The sequence below is a fragment of the Hyperolius riggenbachi genome, chromosome 1 (genome assembly GCF_040937935.1).
Source record: "Hyperolius riggenbachi isolate aHypRig1 chromosome 1, aHypRig1.pri, whole genome shotgun sequence".
Classification (NCBI taxonomy): domain Eukaryota; kingdom Metazoa; phylum Chordata; class Amphibia; order Anura; family Hyperoliidae; genus Hyperolius; species Hyperolius riggenbachi.
The window spans coordinates 354,976,594-354,999,577 of record NC_090646.1 but is presented as its reverse complement, the minus strand read 5'-3'; the positions used below and the strand labels follow the sequence as shown (position 1 = coordinate 354,999,577).

Below are 22,984 nucleotides of genomic sequence, written 5' to 3'. Positions count from 1 at the left end.
ATCACGTTGTTTCGAACCAGAAACAGCGCCACCTCCTTCTCCAGAAAGTATTCTGTCCAAGGAGATTATTTTGGCAGCCACCGAAATAGTGGAAGATCTCGCTAACCTTCTTAACCCTTTTCAAGTAGAGGTCCCAAAGGGGAAAGCGGAAGGCGTTCTGTATGTTCCCTGTGAGTTGCGTACCAATGTTCTGCAACTGTTTCATGGACATAAGAATGCCGGACATCCTGGTATTTCCAGAACCCAGGAATTGTTAGGTAGATCTGTCTGGTGGCCATCTTTACAACCTGATTGCAGAGAATTTGTTAAAGCTTGTTCTGTCTGTGCTAGGAGCAAACCCTCCCGACTCCAGCTCCAGCCGGAACCTTACAGTCTCTGCCCTCCTCTCAGGAACCATGGACGCATATCTCCATGGACTTTGTGGGGGAACTTCCGGTTTCCAGCGGAAAGACTGTCATATGGGTGGTCACAGATAGATTCAGTAAGATGGCCCATTTTGTGCCTTTGAAGGGTCTCCCTACTGCCCAAGAATTGGCTGATCTTTTCGTGCAAAACATTTTTAAATTGCACGGTATTCCAGAGAATATCGTCTCAGACAGAGGGGTCCAGTTCGTCTCGAAATTCTGGCGGGCCTTCTGTAAAAAGATGGGTCGGTCTTTGTCCTTTTCATCGGGTTAGCACCCGCAGACCAACGGTCAGACGGAAAGGATCAACTAGCCCTTGGAATAGTTCCTGAGAGGTTATGTGGCGGACGCCCAACACCAGTGGGTAGATTTTCTACCATTTGCAGAGTTCGCACATAATAATCTCAGGAATGAGTCTTCGGGGCATGCGCCTTTTCAGGTGGTCAATGGGAAGTTTCCCAAATTTTCCCCCTTACCCGTGATGGCCTCTCCGTTCCCTGTTCTGGAGGAGTGGCAGAAATCTTTTAGAAGGATTTGGGCTAATGCAAATTTGAAAAAAGCTTTTGGCATACAGAAGAGGCAGGCAGATAAGAGACGATTTGCGGAGTGGGAGTTCAAACCTGGAGACAAGGTTTGGGTGTCTACTCGACATATAGCTCTAAGACAGCCGTCAGCAAAACTTGGGCCCAGGTATATTGGACCATATCCAATTTCTGAAAGGGTTAATAGTGTCACTTACAGGGTCAATTTACCCCCTTCTCTAAAGGTGGGAAAAGCCTTTCATGTGTCGCTCTTGAAGCTGGCTGTTCAGGTGGATTCCCTCCCGCCTCACCCTGTCATGGTTGATGGTGAGCCTGAATGGGAGGTTGAGGAGATCTTGGACTCCAGACGAGTTCAGGGTTCAGTGCAGTATTTGGTGCATTGGAGAGGGTACGGTCTAGAGGAAAGATCCTGGGTCAAAGCAGGTGATTTACATGCTGATAATCTTAGGAGACGGTTCCATGAGCTCCATCCTGACAGGCCAGGTGGGACGTGTCCGGAGTCCACGCCTAGAGGGAGGGGTACTGTAACGAAAAATCCGCAACGCCGGATGGATTGCGGAAATATGGTCGCATCCAGTCCGGCAAGCGGACCTTCCAACGCGGGATGCGGAAATTCGTCCACATCCACTGCGCAAACCCGTACGAGCACTCTGCTCCAAACTCACCAGCATGCTGCTCACCAGGGCTCTGCCATCTTGCCTCTAGGGGGTGCGCGCGCACGCCAGACACGCCTTTATACTCTTAGAAAGCGTGTCAGCTGACCTGGAGGTCAGCTGACATTTTAGCCTGCTCTGATTGGTTGCTGCCTGGGGTGGAGACTTCTCTCCCAGGCAGTATATAAGGAAGTGCTTTTCAGTCACACTTCGTCTGTGTTTTCGATACCCTGTGTCAGCACTCAGACCTAGTCAGCCTTGTCTCTGATATGGTGTTATATATTGGTTAACCACCAATATATACACATATTATACTGTTTGATTTATCGTGTTTGATTCTGTGCCTGTCTTGACTACTCTTCTGCTTCCTGATTCTGTTCTTCGCCAGCCCGTACCGTTATCGACTATTGGCTTGGTTTCCGACTATTCTCTTGTCTCACGTTTCTGTACTGCTGCCGCCTGATCTGTTGCCGAACCTCATTTTGTTGACCTTTCTCCCTTCAGTGGAACGTCTCCCACTGTAGGGTTCTATTAGAGGCTTGCCTCTTTGAGACGACCGCCACTAGCAAACCGTTGCTGCTAGAGGCACTCCGTTCTTTGGAGGATCTCACACACGGGGTTCCAATTCAGAGGTAACCACACCTCTTTGGAATTACAGTGTGGTGGAGATTTCCACAGACTTGAATTTACGCTGTATATTATTATTGTTGTCTGCTGTTCCAGCTTGCTGGAGGTTGTATCTCTGTGCCCTATAGAGATACTCTATTGTACCAAGCACCCTCTTGCATACGATTGTATCGTGTCATGTTATACTTGCATTATTGGTGATTCTGCAGATCACCATTTAATCAGGTATAGCATCTGTATTATTGGGGATACTGCAGATCACCAATAATCAGAATATCTGTGCTTGCTGACACCAATCGTTACAAGCTAGTTTCCAAATAGCGTGCTTTCAGCTGGGCTTATGAAAGTGCGATCGCAGGGACATCAATCAGTGCATAGACTGCACCGTCTGCTGTTTCCATACAACGTTGCCCAATTACCCCCTAACTGTGTTTTGGGGTGAAGCTTGAAACTTGGGCCCACTACCTTTGAGTTACACAGCTACACTAGTTAGATCCACCACATTATGTCATAGACATGATCATTTTTGCTGCACTAAATGCCACACTTCCTTCCCTTCCTTTATCCCATTTTTTTTCTGCAACACACTTAGTGCACCACCTCTCAAAAAAATTTGATCCTGGGGGAGGGGGGACAGGGGGAGATGTCTGTTGATAATCAACACTGGGTGTCAGATGCCCTAGGTACACCACTGCAATGCAGGATTGTACTTGATCTGACTGTATTGACTATACAATATCACATTTCCGTGAAATCCTCAAAATAGGCAAAAGCAAATGTCATTGGTCAAGTTCCTTGTTAAAACCACACACAGAAGCCAACATATAGCAATGACTGTTAGTTATAGTTAAAATATTTTTTTATTTTTTTCTTACATTTTTACTTTATACAGTAGTACATCACTTAACATTAAAGGAATACTATCGACACCCAAGTGTTTTAAAATGACAATGTTCAAATAATGTCTAAGTAGCTGTGTAAACATTTTCCTACTTTTCATGTTAAATATCAGAGGCAAAAGCTGTAATTTATTGAGGATGGGATTTAGCTATATTGGGACAAATCAATTGCAGAAGGGGTGTCTGCTTCAATGCACAGCCAGAGTTGCATATCAGACTACAGAAAGCAAATATCAAACATATCAAACTCTGAAAGCAAAAACAATATGAAAAAGCTGTGACAATAGGTTACATTGCCTCTGCTCTTTTCAGACACTTCAGTCAGAAACAGAGCTACCAACAGCTGCAGCTCCTGTGTCCTGTCTCTCTCTGTCACACACAGAGCTACACATAGAGTTAACTGATCAGGGAATTTCCCCTCTCCTCATGGCTCAGTCAGCCGTCAGTTTTGGCGTTAGTAAACTTTGAATGTATTTTGCTAACAGTAAACAAAGAAGTTGCTACTAAAATGTATACACCAGTACTTAGCAGCACTTCCCAAACAATTCCTGTGTCAATTGAAAAAAATGTGAATCGATAGTATTCCTTTAAATATTTTTCTACAACTTTTTCTAGAAATGTTTCTTGGATTCTAGAACTATTCATCTGAGTTTCCATAAATTCTTATGCGGAAATTTGCTTTGATATAAGAGTGCTTTGGAGTACAAGCAGGTTTCTGGAAGGAATGATGCTTGGAAACCAAGGTTCCACTGTATCTTGTCTGGCAATGAACACAGACACTTGGCTGAGCTGATTTTGAACTGGAACTGCCGGTGTTTCCCATCTGCAAAAGAGAGCTGTCAGATCATGCCTGCATTATCAGACAAACCTTGCTTGTCTGTATCCAGATTAAGGATTGCAAAAAGACAAAGCGTAAATGACATTCCTAAAATAAACACAAAACCCACAGTCCTGAAATAAATCATTTTTTCCTGTGTTAACCAGTCAATTTTCCCTGCCCTGTATTGTTACTTGCACTTAGTTTACCCATTGTCCTTTAGGCACTTTTGACCTCACCTGTAAAAAAATAAGATGGGTGGCTGGCCCTATTCGTTATTCTCAATGGTTCTAAAAAGGGTCACATCCTAAAACACAGCATACACATTCACACAATGGGGACCCTTTACAGGAAGGAAATAGAAGCCAGACTGTAACTGATGCTGCTTGTGATCGTTTAACCTTTTCAAGGAAATGCACAGTTCACACGTCTGAAATGGAAGTTTCTGTTAAATTGTTTTTTGTTTGTTTTTTGTAGAATTACTTTATTACACTATTAGATTAAATGATATATTTGGTTACAAAATATGTGTAATGTTATATTTTATGTGCGTATTATCTGAGCATCTCAGTACATAAGGTACCTGTATATACTCAATAAGGATGATCAACGATATGCAAAAACTTCAGAGTTTATGCAAATATATGTAGCTTGAAAAATGGACCAATCAAGTCCCACCCGGTTTTAAATTGATTGGACCATTTTCAAGCTGCAAATATTTGCATAAGCTCGGATGTATTCGCATCTCTTAGATCATCTCTAATACTAATGTATAGGCCGACCCAGGTATAAGCGGAGGTACCCACTTTTTCTTCAGAAACCAGGAAAAAGTGACTCCTGTATAATCCCTCTCCCCACTATAGCGCCCTTTATAACATAAGTAGCCAGATGTGCCCCCTGTATTAGGCAGCCCACCATAGCCATATTTTGCCCCTGAATTAAGCATCCCCATTAGGCATCCCCCTCCTTAGCCAGATAAGCTCCTTGTATTAGGCAGCCTACCCGAGGTACAGTAGATCAGTAGATGCCCCCGTGTCCCCTCCAAATGCTGTTGGGAGATTACTGCTGCTGCCTGCATGAAGATGTCCGTGTCCCCACCAGTGCGTCCATGACTGAAGGCCCCTGGGATCGCAGCATGTAGTAGTGTGGTCAGAGTCAGGATTTCCACTTCACCCTGTGTGACACTCTCTGTGTGTCAAGACACCACTAGAGGGCGACATAAAGAGGAGACACTTTTGGCTATCAAACGATACCCTATTTAAACTAGAAGGGCATGGAAACACAGCACAGCGATAAAACTTTACAGTAGATGATCTCGTTCAATGTTATTTGTATATAATGCCATCCCTAAAATGTTAAAAACCTGGAAATTATGGATGCTCTTCTTGCTATTTGGACTGCTACAGTTTGAACGTTTTCTGTATGAAACTGTTGACCGATTCCAATTTAATAAAACCATATTCAAAAGAAAGATGAGACACAGGGAGAGCGTCACACAAGCTGAATAGGAAACCCTGGCACTGATGTCACTACTGCGATGTTGTACAAGTGGCTGAGGGCATTCATGCAGGCACAGACCCGCTGGTGGGAATCTCCTGGCAGCATAGGGGGGGACACTTGGCAGGGTGAGATAGCCTCAAACAGTGATTCGCATATAACCGGGTGGGGCTCCAAAATACTCTTCAACTGTGTAGGGAGCATAAAAATCTTGCATAACTTGCTGATCCCAAGCGAAGGGACAATGTAGGAGCGGGTACACAAGCATTCATGGGAATGCCAAACTTAAGTGGAAGTCACGAATGCTAAAATTTCTATATTATGTCTGGGCTGATACAGAGTTCAAAGGCATGATGTGCAATCTTTTCTTTTGGAACTGTGGACATTTTGTTATTAGCAGAACATTGTAGGTTTTGTGTAAACTGTAAAAAAATGTAATTATACTTAAAGTGGACCTGAACTCTTGCACCGGACAGAAGGAAAAAAAGAGAAATGCACCCTGAATTTAGAGAGTTTAACCTGTCCAATTCCTCCTCATCTGTGTCTAATCACAAGTTGTAATTTGATCCCTCAGCAATGTCAGCTGACTGCCATGGCAGAAAAGCGCATTTGAAAGCACAGGATGTTAACAATAGGTCTGCTTCCATGAAAGGAGGAATTAGACAAACTGCAGACTTATTGCAGGAATTTAATCAGCTGTAACAAATACATGTTTTCCTTTAAAGGTCATTATGCTGTTGTGTATTTTTTAGAGCAGTGAAGCAGTTCTGAGTTCAGGTCTGGAACCTGCCGATGTGGTCTGAAGAACAGGTAGTGGTAGTATTTGGAGGGGTGGCAGTGGGTTCATAGAATAAGTGTACTTTGAAGCTATAACTGATATCAAAACTGATATTAAGACAGTGACGACATTCGAATTAATATCTTACAACATTATGAAAATGCCAGATCCAAAAAGGCATAATGGATAATCTGTGCCCAGTGTGCATTACATTTGGTAGAGACATGACAAATCTGTGTCAGCAGTGCCATCTTATGGCCTCATAAATAATTACAAGTGCTTACTACAGTATTTTAGTAATCCAATTACACTATACTGTATACTAGGAGAATGTAGTTATTTGTAAGCGCGTAATCACATATTTTACAAATGTGTACATACACCACCTAACAAGTCCAATAAAAAAAAAAATGAAATATTTATTAGGATACCAGATGTGGAACAGACAAAAAAAAAAATAATAACTTGCATCGATCTACACTCTACAGTATATCAGACACCCCAGTCCTTAGTGTCTGATACAGATGAGCAGTTTGTTACCTCATTTTAATAAAAGTGAGGGATTTCTTTGAGAAAGGAGTACTGAATGTATACTGTAAATGTTTGACTGCTGCCCGGAACACATTATCCAGGACATTTATGTAAGAGATAATAAAAGATAATAAGAACATCAAACTATTAAAGGACAACTATCATGAACAACTGTCAAATACCCATGTATAAGAAGTACATTTCTCCCAGAGTACGATGCACCATAAGTTACTTTTCTCCTATGCTGCTGTCACTTATAGTAAGCAGTAAAAATAAGGCAGTTCTGAAAGGTTTTGGAATAATTGATCTCCTTATGGGGGATTCTCAGTATTATATGTATTCAGGGCCGCCATCACGGTGGATATTCGTGATTCAAGTTAGTTCTAATTGCCACAGCTGAGCGGCTAGATGCGGCGGGGTTAATTACCCAGAACGCCGCTCTCCGCCTAGCGTTTCAACGAGGTGCAAGTTTCCGAATGGACGCGTTGCAAGCCTCGATATCGAGCACTTCCTCCTTCAAGCCGGAAGGAGGAAGTGCTCCATCATTTTTTTTAGAACCTCCCAGTTTTATTTTCTGTTTAAAAAAGCTAAAAAAGTAGGTTTAATGCTATTGTCTCATATGGTAATGAGTCAGCTTTTCCCATAGTCTCGCATTTAGCAATCATGTGACCCCCAACAAGACAAATTCAGCAATCATGAGGCCCCCAACAAGACAAATTCAGCAATCATGAGGCCCCCAACAAGACAAATTCAGCAATCATGAGGCCCCCAACAAGACAAATTCAGCAATCGTGAGACCCCCAACAAGACAAATTCAGCAATCATGAGGCCCCAACAAATCATGAGGTCCCCAACAAATCATGAGGCCCCCAACAAGACAAATTCAGCAATCTTGAGGCAATGAGGCTCCCAACAAATCATGAGGCCCCCAACAAGTAAAAATTCTATCATTAGGCCCCCAACAAGACAAATTCAGCAGTCATGAGGCACATAAATAGACAGCATTTCACATAAATAGGCAGAATGCCCCCTTATTATGGTAGACACCTCTCACCTGGATTCTGACAGGGACCCCCAGGTTAGGTAGTGAGTGACATGGAGCCCTTTTAGGTAGTGAGTGAGTGACAGGGAGCCCCTTTAGGGAGTGAGTGAGTGACAGGGAGCCCCTTTAGGGAGTGAGTGAGTGACAGGGAGCCCCTTTAGGGAGTGAGTGAGTGACAGGGAGCCCCTTTAGGGAGTGAGTGAGCGTGACAGGGAGCCCCTTTAGCTGGTAAGTGAGTGACAGGGAGCCCCTTTAGCTAGTGAGTGAGTGACAAGGAGGCCCTTTAGCTAGTGAGTGACAGGGAGGCCCTTTAGCTAGTGAGTGAGTGACAGGGAGGCCCTTTAGCTAGTGAGTGAGTGACAGGGAGGCCCTTTAGCTAGTGAGTGAGTGACAGGGAGGCCCTTTAGGGAGTGAGTGAGTGACAGGGAGCCCCTTTAGCTAGTGAGTGAGTGACAGGGAGGCCCTATAGGGAGTGAGTGAGTGACAGGGAGCCCCTTTAGCTAGTGAGTGAGTGACAGGGAGCCCCTTTAGGGAGTGAGTGAGTGACAGGGAGCCCCTTTAGGGAGTGAGTGAGTGACAGGGAGCCCCTTTAGGGAGTGAGTGTCAGGGAGCTCCTTTAGCTAGTGAGTGAGTGACAGGGAGCTCCTTTAGCTAGTGAGTGAGTGACAGGGAGCCCCTTTAGCTAGTGAGTGAGTGACAGGGAGCCCCTTTAGGGAGTGAGTGACAGGGAGCCCCTTTAGGGAGAGAGTGACAGGGAGCCCCTTTAGGGAGTGAGTGAGTGTCAGGGAGCTCCTTTAGCTAGTGAGTGAGTGACAGGGAGCCCCTTTAGCTAGTGAGTGAGTGTGACAGGGAGCCCCTTTAGCTAGTGAGTGAGTGACAGGGAGCCCCTTTAGCTAGTGAGTGACAGGAGGCCCTTTAGCTAGTGAGTGAGTGACAGGGAGGCCCTTTAGCTAGTGAGTGAGTGACAGGGAGGCCCTTTAGCTAGTGAGTGAGTGAGTGACAGGGAGCCCCTTTAGCTAGTGAGTGAGTGAGTGACAGGGAGCCCCTTTAGCTAGTGAGTGAGTGACAGGGAGCCCCTTTAGCTAGTGAGTGAGTGACAGGGAGCCCCTTTAGCTAGTGAGTGAGTGACAGGGAGCCCCCCCCCAGCCGCCGCCGCTGCTTCCCCTACCTTGCCAGCAGCGTCAGACCTCAAGATCAGCGGCGACCCGACCAGTAAGAGCGGGCGCTGGACGCACCCGCTCTATATGCGGAAGTGACGTCACTTCCGCATATCAGTGCGGGCGCTGGGTCCTAGCGCCCGCACTATTGTCGCCGCCTGATCGGGGTCTGACACGGCGGGGGAGGCGGCGGCTAGAGGGATGGAGCAGCGGCCAGTGGAGGTTGAGCGGCGGTCAGGCGGCACCCGCTAGGGCCGCGGCGGGGATGAGGCCCCCCTGCAGGCCCGGGCCCGTGACGGGAGTCACGGATGTCCCCCCCTGATGGCGGGCCTGTATGTATTATTTACAAAAGCACTCTCTGGAAAGGATCTATACAAAAATGTCAGCCAGCCGCCCCACTACTCGCTTGCACACTATTAGTTGTAGTAGTTGGTAGTTGGATTGAACAACTGCCATTCAATAAGTGCTTCTGAAGATAAAGAAAATCCAGCAAATCCCCCATGAGGACATGGAGCAGTCTACAACCTGTCATATTTTTCCAATCTATTCTAAGTGACAGCAACATAAAAAAAAAAAATATACATATATATAGTTAATTTTACCTTGGAACCTTAATATTCTCCATTTATAATGTCCATAATTGGAACAGAACAATGAAGACCAGTATGTGTTTTTACTTTTTGCATTATGATTGTTTCCCATTTTATGTAATGTGCTATGTCCAATGCCAATGCAGCATCCATCCCACTTAGCGAAATAAATCTGATTCTGATTCTGAATTAGCCATTAGGTAGTATTAGTGTTAATACATTTTTATGTAGACGAGACCATACAATACAATAATGGATCCCAGATGCTTGCCCATCATGCTTTTTGAATTGCAGGGAAATAGGTTTCATTATACACACAAGGAGGCCGTGTCCTCAGGCTGTAAAATTAAAGGATGAGGTTTCCACATTACTGGGGAAACTATGTGGCCTCATAACCTATAAAACAGCAGGTGTCTTTCTAGGAAACAACTAATAAAATCTGTTGAATCCCATACTTTGATTTGGTAGCAGTCACAGGACTACTAGAAGGCACTTTGTAGTCAAATTAATCTCTTTGGAAAAGGCAAAAACAGGATGATCACAATTTGTAGACAAAAAAAAGCAAAGCCACTGTAATTGATAACACAGCACACTTGTCTGCACAATTCCCCAGTTGTTTTCTGGGTTTACGACGGTCTGTTTTCACATTTACTACAAGCAACTTTCCGTGTTTGTCTGCATAGCTACATAATTTGGCTGGAAAAAAAAAACAAAAACAAAAAAAAAATAAAAGACATCTGTCCATCAAATTCAACCATAATTTTTTGGATTTCGGCACAATGTATTGAATTTGTGCCTATCGTGCGGGAAAAGCAAACAGCTGTGCGATTGTAAATGGCATGCGATTCCTGAGAGGGCGAGTAAACACAAGGGCCAGAGAGAAAGTTCAACAATTCTAATATGTCTGCTCCCTGGCTAGAGGAATTGCAAGATATTGTGAATTGAAACACTATTATTTTTAACAGGCGCATTTTTATTGGATTTTGTAAACAATGACATGCGATTCTTGGTCCAGTCAAGAGAATGAGAAAGAGAAAAAGGGGAGAGGGAGATGTTCTTTTACATGTCCTATTGTAAGTATTTGGACAATTACCAACGTGTTAAACATAGGCTACGATGTTGTTCACTATTTGGGGAGTACACTGTCAACAGCACAAGAGCATCTCATTTCTCAATTATAGTATAGCAGCTTGATCGTATCTTTGCATAGTACAGGCTTCAGTTTTATTCACACTTAGAATTGCTGAATCATTAGAGGGAAAGCAACAGGCCCAACCCGTGTAACAAGGGTATATATCCCACTAGAGGAGTTCCCGGGGTTAATACAGCAACAGATTAGGCAAGGATAGCCTACCCAATCCACAGTTTCAATACTTGCTGTTACCACACCATTTATAATGCTGTATACAGTGACATCTGGTCATACCATCTCGACCATATCTTGTCAAATTTCGCAGGACAATTTTACTTTTGTATATAAGTTTATATAGTGGGAGGGATTTGTATACTATTTTTATCCATTCCTTTTTAGTGGGCACCTCTGTTTGATTCCAGAGGAGCAGTACAAAGTTTTTGCCATATGCCGTAATGTAACTATCAGTCTTCTTATATCTACATTATTAAGATTTTCTCACCCAAAGGGCCTCAACAAAGCTAGTTTAGTTTCTGGATTAAATTGGGCTATCCAGCAGCCAAGATAACACCCTTTCAATCTGATCTCAGAATTGAGCTAAAGCCCCATACGCCCAGAACATGAGTAGACAAGTACCTATATCTACCCTACATCTTGTACATTTATCAGAATGAGAATTATTAATTTGTGGTCTGTAGTCTGTAGGGGGGTCTGTGAAGAATTTCAACTGGACAAGCCTATCTTTGAAAGAGATCAGTCTCTCCACTTCTCCACCCACAACCTCCTCCCAATCCTCGTTACCTATGTCCCCAGATCCAAAGTCCATTGGGCCCAGATTTTGTTAGTTATTGCCAAAGCTGGCCAGCAGACAAGTACAGTAGCAAGAAAAAGTATGTGAACCCTTTGGAATTCTATGGGTTGCTGCACAAATTGGTCATAAAATGTAATCAGATCGGACCGGAGACCTACAATATCTTTACGATTGACTATTGTATTTTTGGGATAATCTTTGATGTTATTCATGTACAATTGTATACCACTGGATAATTATTTGGGTGGCAGCAAGTGCACATCTATGTGGTTTAAAACTCTTCACAGAAAATTTATGAAACTTTGGGGCCTGTCTTCTTTTAGGTCACAATGTGTGTGACATTTTGTATAAATTGCAATCTCGTTTTGTTTCCATTTCTGTACCCCAATAAAAAATAGTTTTTTTAAAAAAAGTGATCTGATCTTGATTTAAGTCACAGCAATAGACAATCACAGTCTACTTAAACTAATATCACACAAATAATTAAATATTTCCATGTTTTTATTGAACACACCTTGTAAACATTCACAGTGCAGGTGGAAAAAGTATGTGAACCCCTAGACCAGTGGTGGCGAACTAATGGCACGCGTGCCAGAGGTGGCACTCGAGCACCTCTCTGTGGGCATGTGCGCTGCTGGCCACCACCACCTCTTGACTGAAAATGTTAAGTTTTTTTCATTTTTTTTTCTTTATTAAAATAAATAATTGCTCTCTTACTCCTCCTCACCTCCGGAAACATCAAATCCTTTACAGCGCATAGGGACGGGCAGGTGAAAGAGGATTATTTTCACCTGCCCCCTTACACTGCGTATGGATTCCTCCTTTCCCTCCCGACAATTAACTTATAGTTCCATCTGGAGCAGAGGAGACAGATACTCGCTGAAGCACCGCCCCCATCCTCCACAGTGGACTAAGTGAGGGTGACACGCTATTTGAACAGCCCCGTGAGTGTGTGGAATGCTCCTGTTCCCCTTCACTAAACAGACAGAGCTGTCAGCTGAGCCTGAGCGATGTCTGTCGCTGCCTTGTAAGCCAGAGCCCTTTTCTTGTAAGCCGACTCATTGTCTGTGCTGTAAATCCCCCACACAAGAACCATTAAAGAGGTGCCAAGATGAAAGACAGGCGGTAGAAGGACTGCAGCTGGGCTGAGGCTTCTCCCCTGGTAGGTGCCCCCTCCTCCCTCTCCCAGAAACTTGCTGCACGGCCAGATTTTGGCTTTACGTTATGGAAGTTTATGGCTACACTGCTGGAATTCTCTGCATACAAGCATTCAGTATCCTGCAATCCATTCATTTCTCTGTGCTCACATGTATGAGTGGTGCACAAGGTGCACTTCATTCACACATGTATTCTGCTACAGACATACAGTATGCACTGCACTTGTGACTCATGCATGGCCCATGTTTGGCCCTCATCTGCACAAACAAACTATTTATTATGCAAGCACACAGAGTGCAATGTCATTTATTTTGTCTGAGAATCCAGCTACTCATTTATTTTCCTGAAGCCACTTGTACAATTTTTAATATTATTATTTATTTATATATGAGAGAAATTTCTGCATTTCACACGTGGGGCTGATTGCAGCATTTTAAATGTAGAGTGGCCTTTAATGTACGAGTTATTTTTCTTTAACTAAAATAGCAGTATTCAGTATAAATTGCCGTGTTGGCACTTCCAGATAAATATGTGGATTTTGGATCGCGGCTTGGGCTCAGTCTCTAAAAGGTTCGCCATCACTGCCCTAGACCAATGGAATCTCCAAGAGCTAATTGGAGTGAGGTGTGAGCAAGCTGGAGTCCAATCAATGAGGTAAGATTGAAGGTGTTTGTTACAACTGCCCTGCCCTAAAAAAAACACACACACACACACACACACACACACACACACACACACACACACACACACACAAGTTTTGGGTTTGCTTTTCTCAAGAAGCATTGCCGGATGTGAATGATGCCTTGCACAAAAGAGCTCTCAGAATACCTACAATTAAGAATTGTTGACTTACATAAAGCTGTAAAGGGTTATAACAGTATCTCCAAAAGCCTTGTAGTTCATCAGTCCACAGTAAGACAATTTGGCTATACATGGAAAAAGTTCAGCACTGCTGCTACTCTCCCTAGGAGTGGTTGTACTGTAAAGATGACTGCAAGAGCACAGAATGTTCAATGAGGTGAAGTAGAATTAGGATTCTAGGACTGTCAGCTAAAGACTTACAATAATTTCTGGCAACTGGCATATGCTAACATACATATTAGAGAATCTACAGTATGTAAAACACTAAACAAGAATGGAGTTCAGGGGAGGATACCACAGAGGAAGCCACTGCTGTCCAAAAACAAAAAAACAAAAGAGCACCTGGATGTTCCACAGCAGTACTGGCGAAATCTTTTGTGGACAGATTAAACCATGTGTGGAGAAATAGAGGCACAGCTCACCAAACTCAAAACCTCATCCCATCTGTGAAGTATGGTGGTGGGGGCATCATGGTTTGGGGCTGCTTCGCTGTGTCAGAGCCAGGACGGATTGCCATCATCGAAGGAAAAAATAATGCCAACATTTATCAAGACATTTTGCAGGAGAACTTAAAGCCATCTGTCCACCAGCTGAAGCTCAGCAGAAGATGGGTGTTGCAACAGGACAACGACCCAAAGTATAGAAGTAAATCAACAACGGAATGGCTTAAACAGAAGAAAATACGCCTTCTGGAGAGGCCTAGTCAGAGTCCTGACCTCAACCCGATTGAGATGCTGTGGCATGACCTCAAGAAAGTGATTTACACCAGACATCCCAAGAATATTGCTGAACTGAAACAGTTCTGTAAAGAGGAATAGTCAAAAATTACTCTTGACAGTTGTGCACATCTGATCTGCAACTACGGAAAACATTTGGTTGAAGTTATTGCTGCCAATGGAGATTAAACCAGTTAGCAAATCCAAGGGTTCACATATTTTTTTCAAAATGCACTGTGAATGTTTACATGGTGTGTTCAATAAAAACATGGAAACATTTAACTATCTGTGTGGTATTAGTTTAAGCAGACTGTGATTGTCTATTGTTGTGACTTAGATGAAGATCAGATCACATTTAATGACTAACAATTGGTGTAGCACAAAGACGTCTGATTATTGTGTGATCTGCAGAATCACCAATAATACAGACTCTATACCAGATTAGGTGGTGATCTGCAGTATCACCAATAATGCAAGTATAGACGGCTGAGAAACAGAGGTGTAAAGTGTTTGGTGCAACAGTCGATTAAATAGATAGATCTCACCAGAGAAGCTGGTGAGTACTATCTGAAACAACAGTGCTAGACCTCACCAGGGGAGCTGGTGGGTACTAGCTACAAAACAGTGCTAGCCCTCACCAGGGGAGCTGGTGGGTACTAGCTGCAATAACAGTGCTAGCCCTCACCAGGGGAGCTGGTGGGTACTAGCTGCAACAACAGTAGTATAAATAATAGGTCTTTACCAGAGGAGCTGGTAAAGTACTAATAACAGGAGTGACAACAAAGTTTGGCTAAACCTTACCAGGGGAGCTGGTAATGTACTATCAGCACAAGAGACTGAATAGTTTAACTAGACCTTACCAGAGGAGATGGTAAGGTACTATCAGTCACAGGAGGTGTATAACTTAAACTAAACCTCATCAGAGGAGCTGGTGGGTATTTAATCAAAAGAGCACCTCACCAGTGGCAAGGGCCCGCTGATGAGTAGAGAGGTCAGACAGGCAAGGTTTGGCAACTGAGAGGCGAACACAGTACAGAAACGTGAGGCAGAAGAATAGTGAGTTATCAGGCAGAGGTTCAGCAACTAAGGTCAGATAGGCAGAAGTACAGAATCGATGAGCAATAGCAAGGTCAGAGTATAGCCAGAATCATACACAGGTAATCAGCAATACAATATACAATAGTCCTAGTCTTGTGTGAAATCCCTGGTTTCCTCCCAGATCAAAGCACACCGGTTACTAGTCTAAGGTCTGAGCGCTAACACGAGTGTATTCACAACTGCAGACAAGTTGCAAATGACCAGTGAAGGCTTAAGAAGCCGAGGAGAGCCCAGCGCCACGAACCTTACCAATCAGACAATCCGAGCGGCGTGAGTCACCTCTGACGTCAGCCGACCGGCAGGTCAGCTGACGCGCCTTCTTCCAGTATAAAGGTCCTGTCTCCGCGCGCGCCCGCGCGATACAGCGACCCTATGAGCATGAGACAGTACCGTTCCCGGCGTGCTAGACACCGACGGAACGGATGAGGCCTGAGAACAGGGAACAAAGGCGGCTGCGGGTATATCCTGCGTGTCCGCAGCCGCCATAGTTGCAGATGTTACAATGACCAATTTGTGCAGAAATCCATACAATTCCAAAGAGTTCACATACTTTTTTCTAGCTACTGTAAATGGTCAAAATGGGCTTTGCTAAGCACTCTATTACCAGCAATGACTCGATAGAATTAGATTCTAATTGTAAGGTTTCATCCCCAAGCAAAGATCTGTGGATGTTAAGCGAATATTGCTGTCCTGTAATAAGATGGCATGCGAAAAAGGCGAACGGCTGGTGAGAGAGAGGGGAGCCAGTTACTAGACTTTTGGTCATGGCGGTGTCTGCCAAGATGGGATAAATTATTTGAGCTTTGTGAGCTGTTATGTGATGTAACGGCAACTATAGAGGTGACTGGTCTACGTTTGAGGTGGCTAAAAGGTGCATAAAGTTAGGCTATGTGTACCTTGATCCCTTTTTTCTCAGGAACATTGGGAGTGGAAAGATTTCTATAGAGCCTAGGTTCTCAAGCAGTAATATGCGAACTCCAGGGGTACTACTGATGGGTCCAGGGCGTAGTTGGGCTTGATGTAGTTAATCAAGTATAACAAATGTATAGCTTTAGAAAATTATTCTATATAAACCACAACCCCAAATTAGTATTTTAGCTAGTTAAAAGCAATAGTAAATTACTGAAAACGGTTTAAAAACAATGACTATATACCAATATCAAGGGTAATTGGTGAACATGTGCTTTCGAAAAGAATGCATACCAAAATGTTGTTGAGAAACACTGCTATAGAGGACGCAGGGGTCTGTGAAGTCTAGGAGAGTCTGTCTGAGGCTCTACCAAGGAGGGGAGCACATGATATTCCTTTGTTTATACCTACCGGGATGGAAAGAACAATGGAGGAAAGCCAACCTGAGATATGTATATACTAAAAACCTATAATGAAAAACCCCATTAGACCTCAATAATGTGGGTCCTTTATGTTCTGACAAGTAGTTATTGGTTCAGTGGTGGGCACAGGGGCGGATCTAGGAGGGGGGGCAAGTGGGTATCTTGCCCCAGGCGCAGTTTGTTGAGTTCTTAAAAAGGCGGCAAAATGAATGGCAGTTTAGGCGCTAAAACCTGACCTTTAGGCGCCAAAACCTGACCTTGCCCCAGGCGCAACTTGGTCTTGATCCGTCCCTGGGTGGGCATGTTGTGTACTGCAGTTCCATGCATGGAGAGAACTGAAGCGTTAACCTAGCGCTGGATTACCACTGGTTGTAATGGCTATTAAGCTGCCTGGACTTCACACAAGCAGGATATTGTCCAATACATGCCTTTTTCCTATTCAAAGCAAATCTTTATGGATATATATATTTTGATGCAGAAAGGTACATAAAAAAGAACATAGATACAGTACCTCCCAATTACAATACTTACTTATTGCATTAAGGAGACTGCTCTTTCCTGCATTTGTAACTCCCGCCAGAACCACCTGTACACCATATCTCAGTCTCTCTCCTCGGCGATCATCCCTGAGGTGATCCTCTAGCTCTTTCTGAAGTTTATCAATCTCTTCATCAACTGACAAGGTAAATAAATTACAGTGTGAAACAATTTGAATAAATATAATCATGTAGGCTTAAAAAGCAAAGCATTTGAAAGTAATTAGCATATGGGCCAGAAAGGCATGGTAAAAGTCAAAATGGAAATTACCTAAAATTACATGGGACATGCACTACTACATTGTATATGCATTCCATTTCTGAGTAAGGTACCCTTTCTCTTCACCCTCTTTCACTGTTGTGTCCAGGGTGTCCTCTATATGATCTCTCTACTAGATTTAGCATATTTCCCTCCTAATCTGCCCTTCCTCAATAACCCAGTTACAAGCAGACCCCTTCAGGCTTTCACACTGGGGCATACCATTGCACATCCTGCAAAAGCAGGATCGCAAGACAACAGAGGGTCAAATATTTATATTTTACAATATTAATTTATAGATTATTTGGTCAGTGTTTGCACATTGTAAAATCTTTAATCTCACTCTGACCTCATTAGTCTGGTCAAGTGATCTGCTTGGAATTACCGTTTACTTAGAGTTCTATGCACAGAAGAAGATAATGCTAGCTTGGCAGCTGGAAACATACATTACTGGTATTTCCCACAATGAAACAAGGTTCACAGACAGAAAACTGTCATGACCATGGCGATGACATCACACAGTGGGAGGGGTTTCACCACAATATTAGCCATACAGACCTCCTGATGATTTATTTGTGGAAAGGTAAAGATTTCTTGTGGTAAAGGGGGTATCTGCTACTGATTGGAATTAAGTCCAATCCTTGGTTATAGTTCCTCTTTAAATAGTACCTAAGTTATAGATTACAGTTTGTTTTAAACCTAATAAGTTGCCAAGATATATAAACTTACACATGATAAAGTGTGACTTTCTCACCCCCAGGGTCTGTATTCCACATATGGTCTTGAAATCCCCGCCCCCAGTGTGAAATTGGACCCTGGGCCTTTTTTTTTTTCCAAACCATAGGTGCAAAGGATGCTGGGGGATTGATATAACGCCACCCCTCATGTCCATGTGATCTAATCTAGGCAGACAGACAGACATCTGAAATAAGAATTATAGCAGACAGACATGATAAGACAGGCTGCAGGAGTTTTCCTGTGTCTTCTCTCACTGTGAAAAGAGAAGTCATTTGATCCAGGCAGACAGCAGGGAAGGGAGGGGCAGGGGAGTTAACCAGGCTGAAGAGGTGGGCACAATGCTTTCAGCTTCAGGAAGAATAAGGAAATGCTACTTACAGATATAAATGTGAGTCTGTTCTATCCACTACAATGTACTAGATGTAAACTTTATATGTTCATCTAACGGTACACAGTGCCTAGACTTCATATATGTATTGCCATTCAGACCTTTTTTTGGCTGGAGGTGGTCTCTAAGCTGAACATAAACATATGAGACTTTGTTCTATGTACTATTTTTCTTTAGTAAAACACATAAAATAATCATTTTCTATGTTTTTTTTTCACTCCAGGTGTGCTTTAAGGCCTGGTTCACATTAGCGGTGGCCGTCCGGAATCGCCGTGCTGGAGCCGGACCGCTTGCAGAACGGACGGAACGGACGCACGGCATGGCAATGAAAGCCTATGCGTCCGTTCACATGCGTCCGTTCTGCCGGACCGGAGCCGGACCGGATCCGGACTCCGGCGTCCGTTCCAACATGCGCTATTTTTGGGTCCGGCTCCTCCGGCAGCCGTATCCGGGGCGGAGCCGGACTGCACCATCCGGCCAATACAAAGCAATGAGAACCGGAGAGCGCACAACACACTGGCTAAAAATCCGGATGTTCTACCCCACTTCCTATGCGGATTGTTGCGGCGATTTTGGATGGGGACACATGGGCAAGCATTTTGGAGTGGAGCAGCAGTGACTTTACACGAGCTGGAGATGTTGGCAGCATGTCGGAGGTGGAGGTGAGTGCTAAACAGCAGAGGGCCTGATTCCACAGGTCCCCCTTCTGCTGACCTCCCAGACCCCAACATTTTATTTGGTTTGTACTTAACTTTTGCCAAACGGATCCGGATCGCATCCTGATGAACACCTGATGCAACCTGACCGGATCCGGATCGGATCCGGATCAGAACCGTACGGTTCCATCCGGTCAGGTCATCCGGTCCATTTGGCAGACAACCGCAAGTGTGAACCGGGCCTAAGATGACTCTTGTATGTGGCTACACAATAAAAGGTCTGGTAGAGCATAGCGAAAATCTTTTGGTAAGCTAACGCAACTCAAATATATTTTTATTCCAATGTGTGTCTGCAATTCAGCTTTAAATTGCTTCCCTGTTAAAAAAAAAAGTTAATACAATGTAAGGAATAAACCATCTTTATGGGATAAAGTGATTCCCTTCTAGGCTTAAAGAGAACCCGAGGTGTGTTCAAAGAATGTTATCTGCATACAGAGGCTGGATCTGCCTATACAGCCCAGCCTCTGTTGCTATCCCAAACCCCCCTAAGGTCCCCCTGCACTCTGCAATCCCTCATAAATCACAGCCGTGCTGTGAGGCTGTGTTTACATCTGTAGTGTCAGTCTCAGCTGCTCCCCCGCCTCCTGCATAGCTCCGGTCCCTACCCCTGTCCCTTCACTCCAATCAGCAGGGAGGGAAGGGATGCAGGCGGGGACTGGAGTTCTGCAGGAGGCGGGGAGAGCAGCAGACTGACACTTTAGAGATAAACACAGCCAACTCTGACAAGCTGTTTGTCAGCAGCGTGGCTGTGATTTATGAGGGATTGAAGAGTGCAGGGGGACCTTAGGGGGGTTTGGGATAGCAACAGAGGCTGGGCTGTATAGGCAGATCCAGCCTCTGTATGCAGATAATATTCTTCAAACCCACCTCGGGTTCTCTTTAAATAATGGATTCGGAGGCTTAAGTTCGAAGTTTGGTCTGATCTCATTAGACATGACATTAGACATGGCTAGACTTATTTTCTATCACATCAAATGCTGCCTTCCTGTGACTACTAGATTAAGAGTATGGCCCAACAGAAAGCCATATTGACAAGCACACCATATATACCGTAATTATGCCTTCTATATAATAATGTTGACAGATTTCTAGCGGATACCTGAAGTTAGAATGCCTTCTTCTACATTGTCATCTTCGCTGAAATCTATGAAGGCTTCAGTATGAGCCAATGCCTGATCAAAAAAGGAGAACAAGAGACAGAGGCTGTTAAGCAGGTAGATTAAAGTCAAAGCTCAAGAGAATACTTTCAAATTTGGCAGAGGCTAGAAAGGTTGAGATAAGAAGCTCTCAGTGCAGTGTGATATTATATGCTTTGAAGGACCACACCAGGAAAAAAAATTAGCAGATAAAATCTGACAGAACTGGCATGTTTTGGACTAGTTCATCTCCTCATGGGGGAATCTCAGCAGTTTCATTGTTTTCAAAACCATTTCCTGAATGGCACTTTAACTGACAAGATAGTACAAGACCAGCCAGCCTCCCTACTCACTTGCACACTGTTTTGGCAGTTAGACTTACCAACTGTCGTTCAGGAAATGCTTTAGAAAACAGAACCTTGAGAATCCCCCATGGGGAGATGGACTAGTCCAAAACCTGTCGGTTCTGTGAGGTTTTAACAGCTTATTTTTGTCGCTGGAGTAATCCTTTGATAGCAATGTTTTAATGTGCAATGATACAATTAAAGTGAACCAGAGACGAAGCACCCTCATGTATTTACCATATATTTCAGTGGGAACATTAGAAAAAACACCTACCCTACTCTCTGTTTTATTCTTCACTGCTCAGCCTGTTTGTTTTCAGCCCTGATAAAATCCCAGACTGAGCATTCAGTCTGGCTTTGCTCAGGAATCATTATAGCTGAGTCTGTCTTCTCTGATGTCTTTTCAAGCCAAAGTCTGCACCCTTCTGGCTCTGCTTTCCAGTTCTTTAAACTCACAGCATCACAGAGAGCTGTGATGACATGGGAGGAACTGCCAATGTAAGGGTATATAAAAAACGTTTTTTTTTTTTTTTTTTTATTTATATTTGTTAGTCATAAGAAGTTTTTAGAAATGGTCATTTCATTTTGCACACACCCCACTAAATAATATGCATTTCTGATGAACTGTGTTTTGCATGGAGTTTTAGTAAAAAAACAACAACAAAAAACAAACACAAAAAACGGCACACCAGAGCAGCGAAAATACCAGGTGTAGTATTTATTTTGACACATTTCTGTGCTGAGAGTTCAAATTACACTTGTGATTACTTGAAGATGAGGGGGAATTAGACAGGCTCTTTTCTCTAAAAACACACAGGGTGTATTGCTTTCTGTTTTCCGTCTGTCCTGTGCAAGAGCTCAGGTACACTTTAAAGTTATTACATGTTCAGAAATGGTACAGTAAAGCCTGGATAATTCCTACATTTCCCCTATTCTTCCGGCTGAATAGATAGCAAGTAGAAACACTATTGTTAATGTTAGATATTTTTCTAACAGTTCTTCTAAGGGTTCAAATGGAGGTTCTACCAAAGCTTGCAGAACTAAACGTCTGTCTTTGAAGAAACGAGTAAAGTATTCTTCTTCTGCTAACTTCTTTGGCAATAAAACTGTAAGAGTTGCTGTATGAACATTTAAAGTTCTGATACTCAATCCCAACTGAAAACCTGATGGTAAAACTTCTTAAAAATTCTAAGGCTGAATAAGAGTTCATATCCTTTTCATATTTTTCTCTAAATACTATGAATCATTTTTCTTTCAAATCCACTTCTGGAAAAACCTTTACTTTTTAGTGATCCCAATTCAGCCTCCATGCTGACAGATGGAGCATTTGTAGATCTGGGTGATAAGCTGGGCCCTGAAGGAGGCGATCTGGTTGAAAAGGTAGTCTGACAGGTTCTGCTGCTAATATGGTGACTTGGTAAGGTCTCTTGGGCCAGTAGGGAAGTATCATGATTGCTCTCAAATTGTCTTTGCAAATTCTGCTCAGTACCAATGCACTGTCACTGCCAGGAACCTAATGCCACCCAGATCATGTTCCTACCACTCCATGTGGTCTAACCTATGGGCAGATTCAGGCAATCCTGTATCCCTGAGTGTGCAGGTTACTTCTCCTTGGTCTCTCCACAAGTGTGAAAACTGCAGCTGTCAGCCGTTCCGGCCAGGTCTGATCTCTCTCCCAGCATCTACTCCACACTGTCTCCTCTGGCTGCTTCCCTGTTGCTTTGGTAAGGTGACCTGGCAGCTCTCAGAACAGTGGCAAACTTCTTCAGCTTGCAGTTAGCATATTATGATTTCAATACATGAAGATGGTCACACATATCACATTTATCAGCCAGACGTCGATAAAAAATGTTCAAGCTAAAAGTTGCAACAAATCTGTATTTAAAACTGGGTAAAAGCTGGTAAGGCAACTACTAGTTTCGGACCACTTTCTAATACCCCGAGGAAGGACTCGCAGTGGTCCGAAACTAGTAGGTGACGTGTACGTGACATGCCTTAGCACCACTCCTCACCAGCTTCCAGGAGCCAAACCAGAGGGGAGCGCCTTCGCTGCCTCCTCATTCTGCTGATTGTGGAGAATCAGACCTGGCCAGCATCGTCCTCAATGCACACATTTGGAATGCGAGTGCTGATGGTAGCTATTTATGTTGCTGCTCATGCATACATTAAAAGGACTACTGTAGGGAGAAAAAAAAAGTTGAACTTACCTGGGGCTTCAAATGG

General features: G+C 43.6%; 1 protein-coding gene across 2 annotated transcripts in view; it reads right to left on the bottom strand.

The window, feature by feature from the left end:
- Nucleotides 1-22,984, bottom strand: part of GTPBP3 (GTP binding protein 3, mitochondrial) — a 92,092-nt gene that overhangs the window by 15,929 nt on the left and 53,179 nt on the right. For both annotated transcript variants that reach the window (XM_068234175.1, XM_068234174.1), the window contains exons 6-7: nucleotides 20,381-20,453; nucleotides 17,176-17,319 (exon numbers count right to left, since the gene is read on the bottom strand). In XM_068234175.1, the coding sequence (XP_068090276.1) occupies nucleotides 17,176-17,319; nucleotides 20,381-20,453 (217 nt within the window). The remainder of the gene's footprint in view (nucleotides 1-17,175; nucleotides 17,320-20,380; nucleotides 20,454-22,984) is intronic.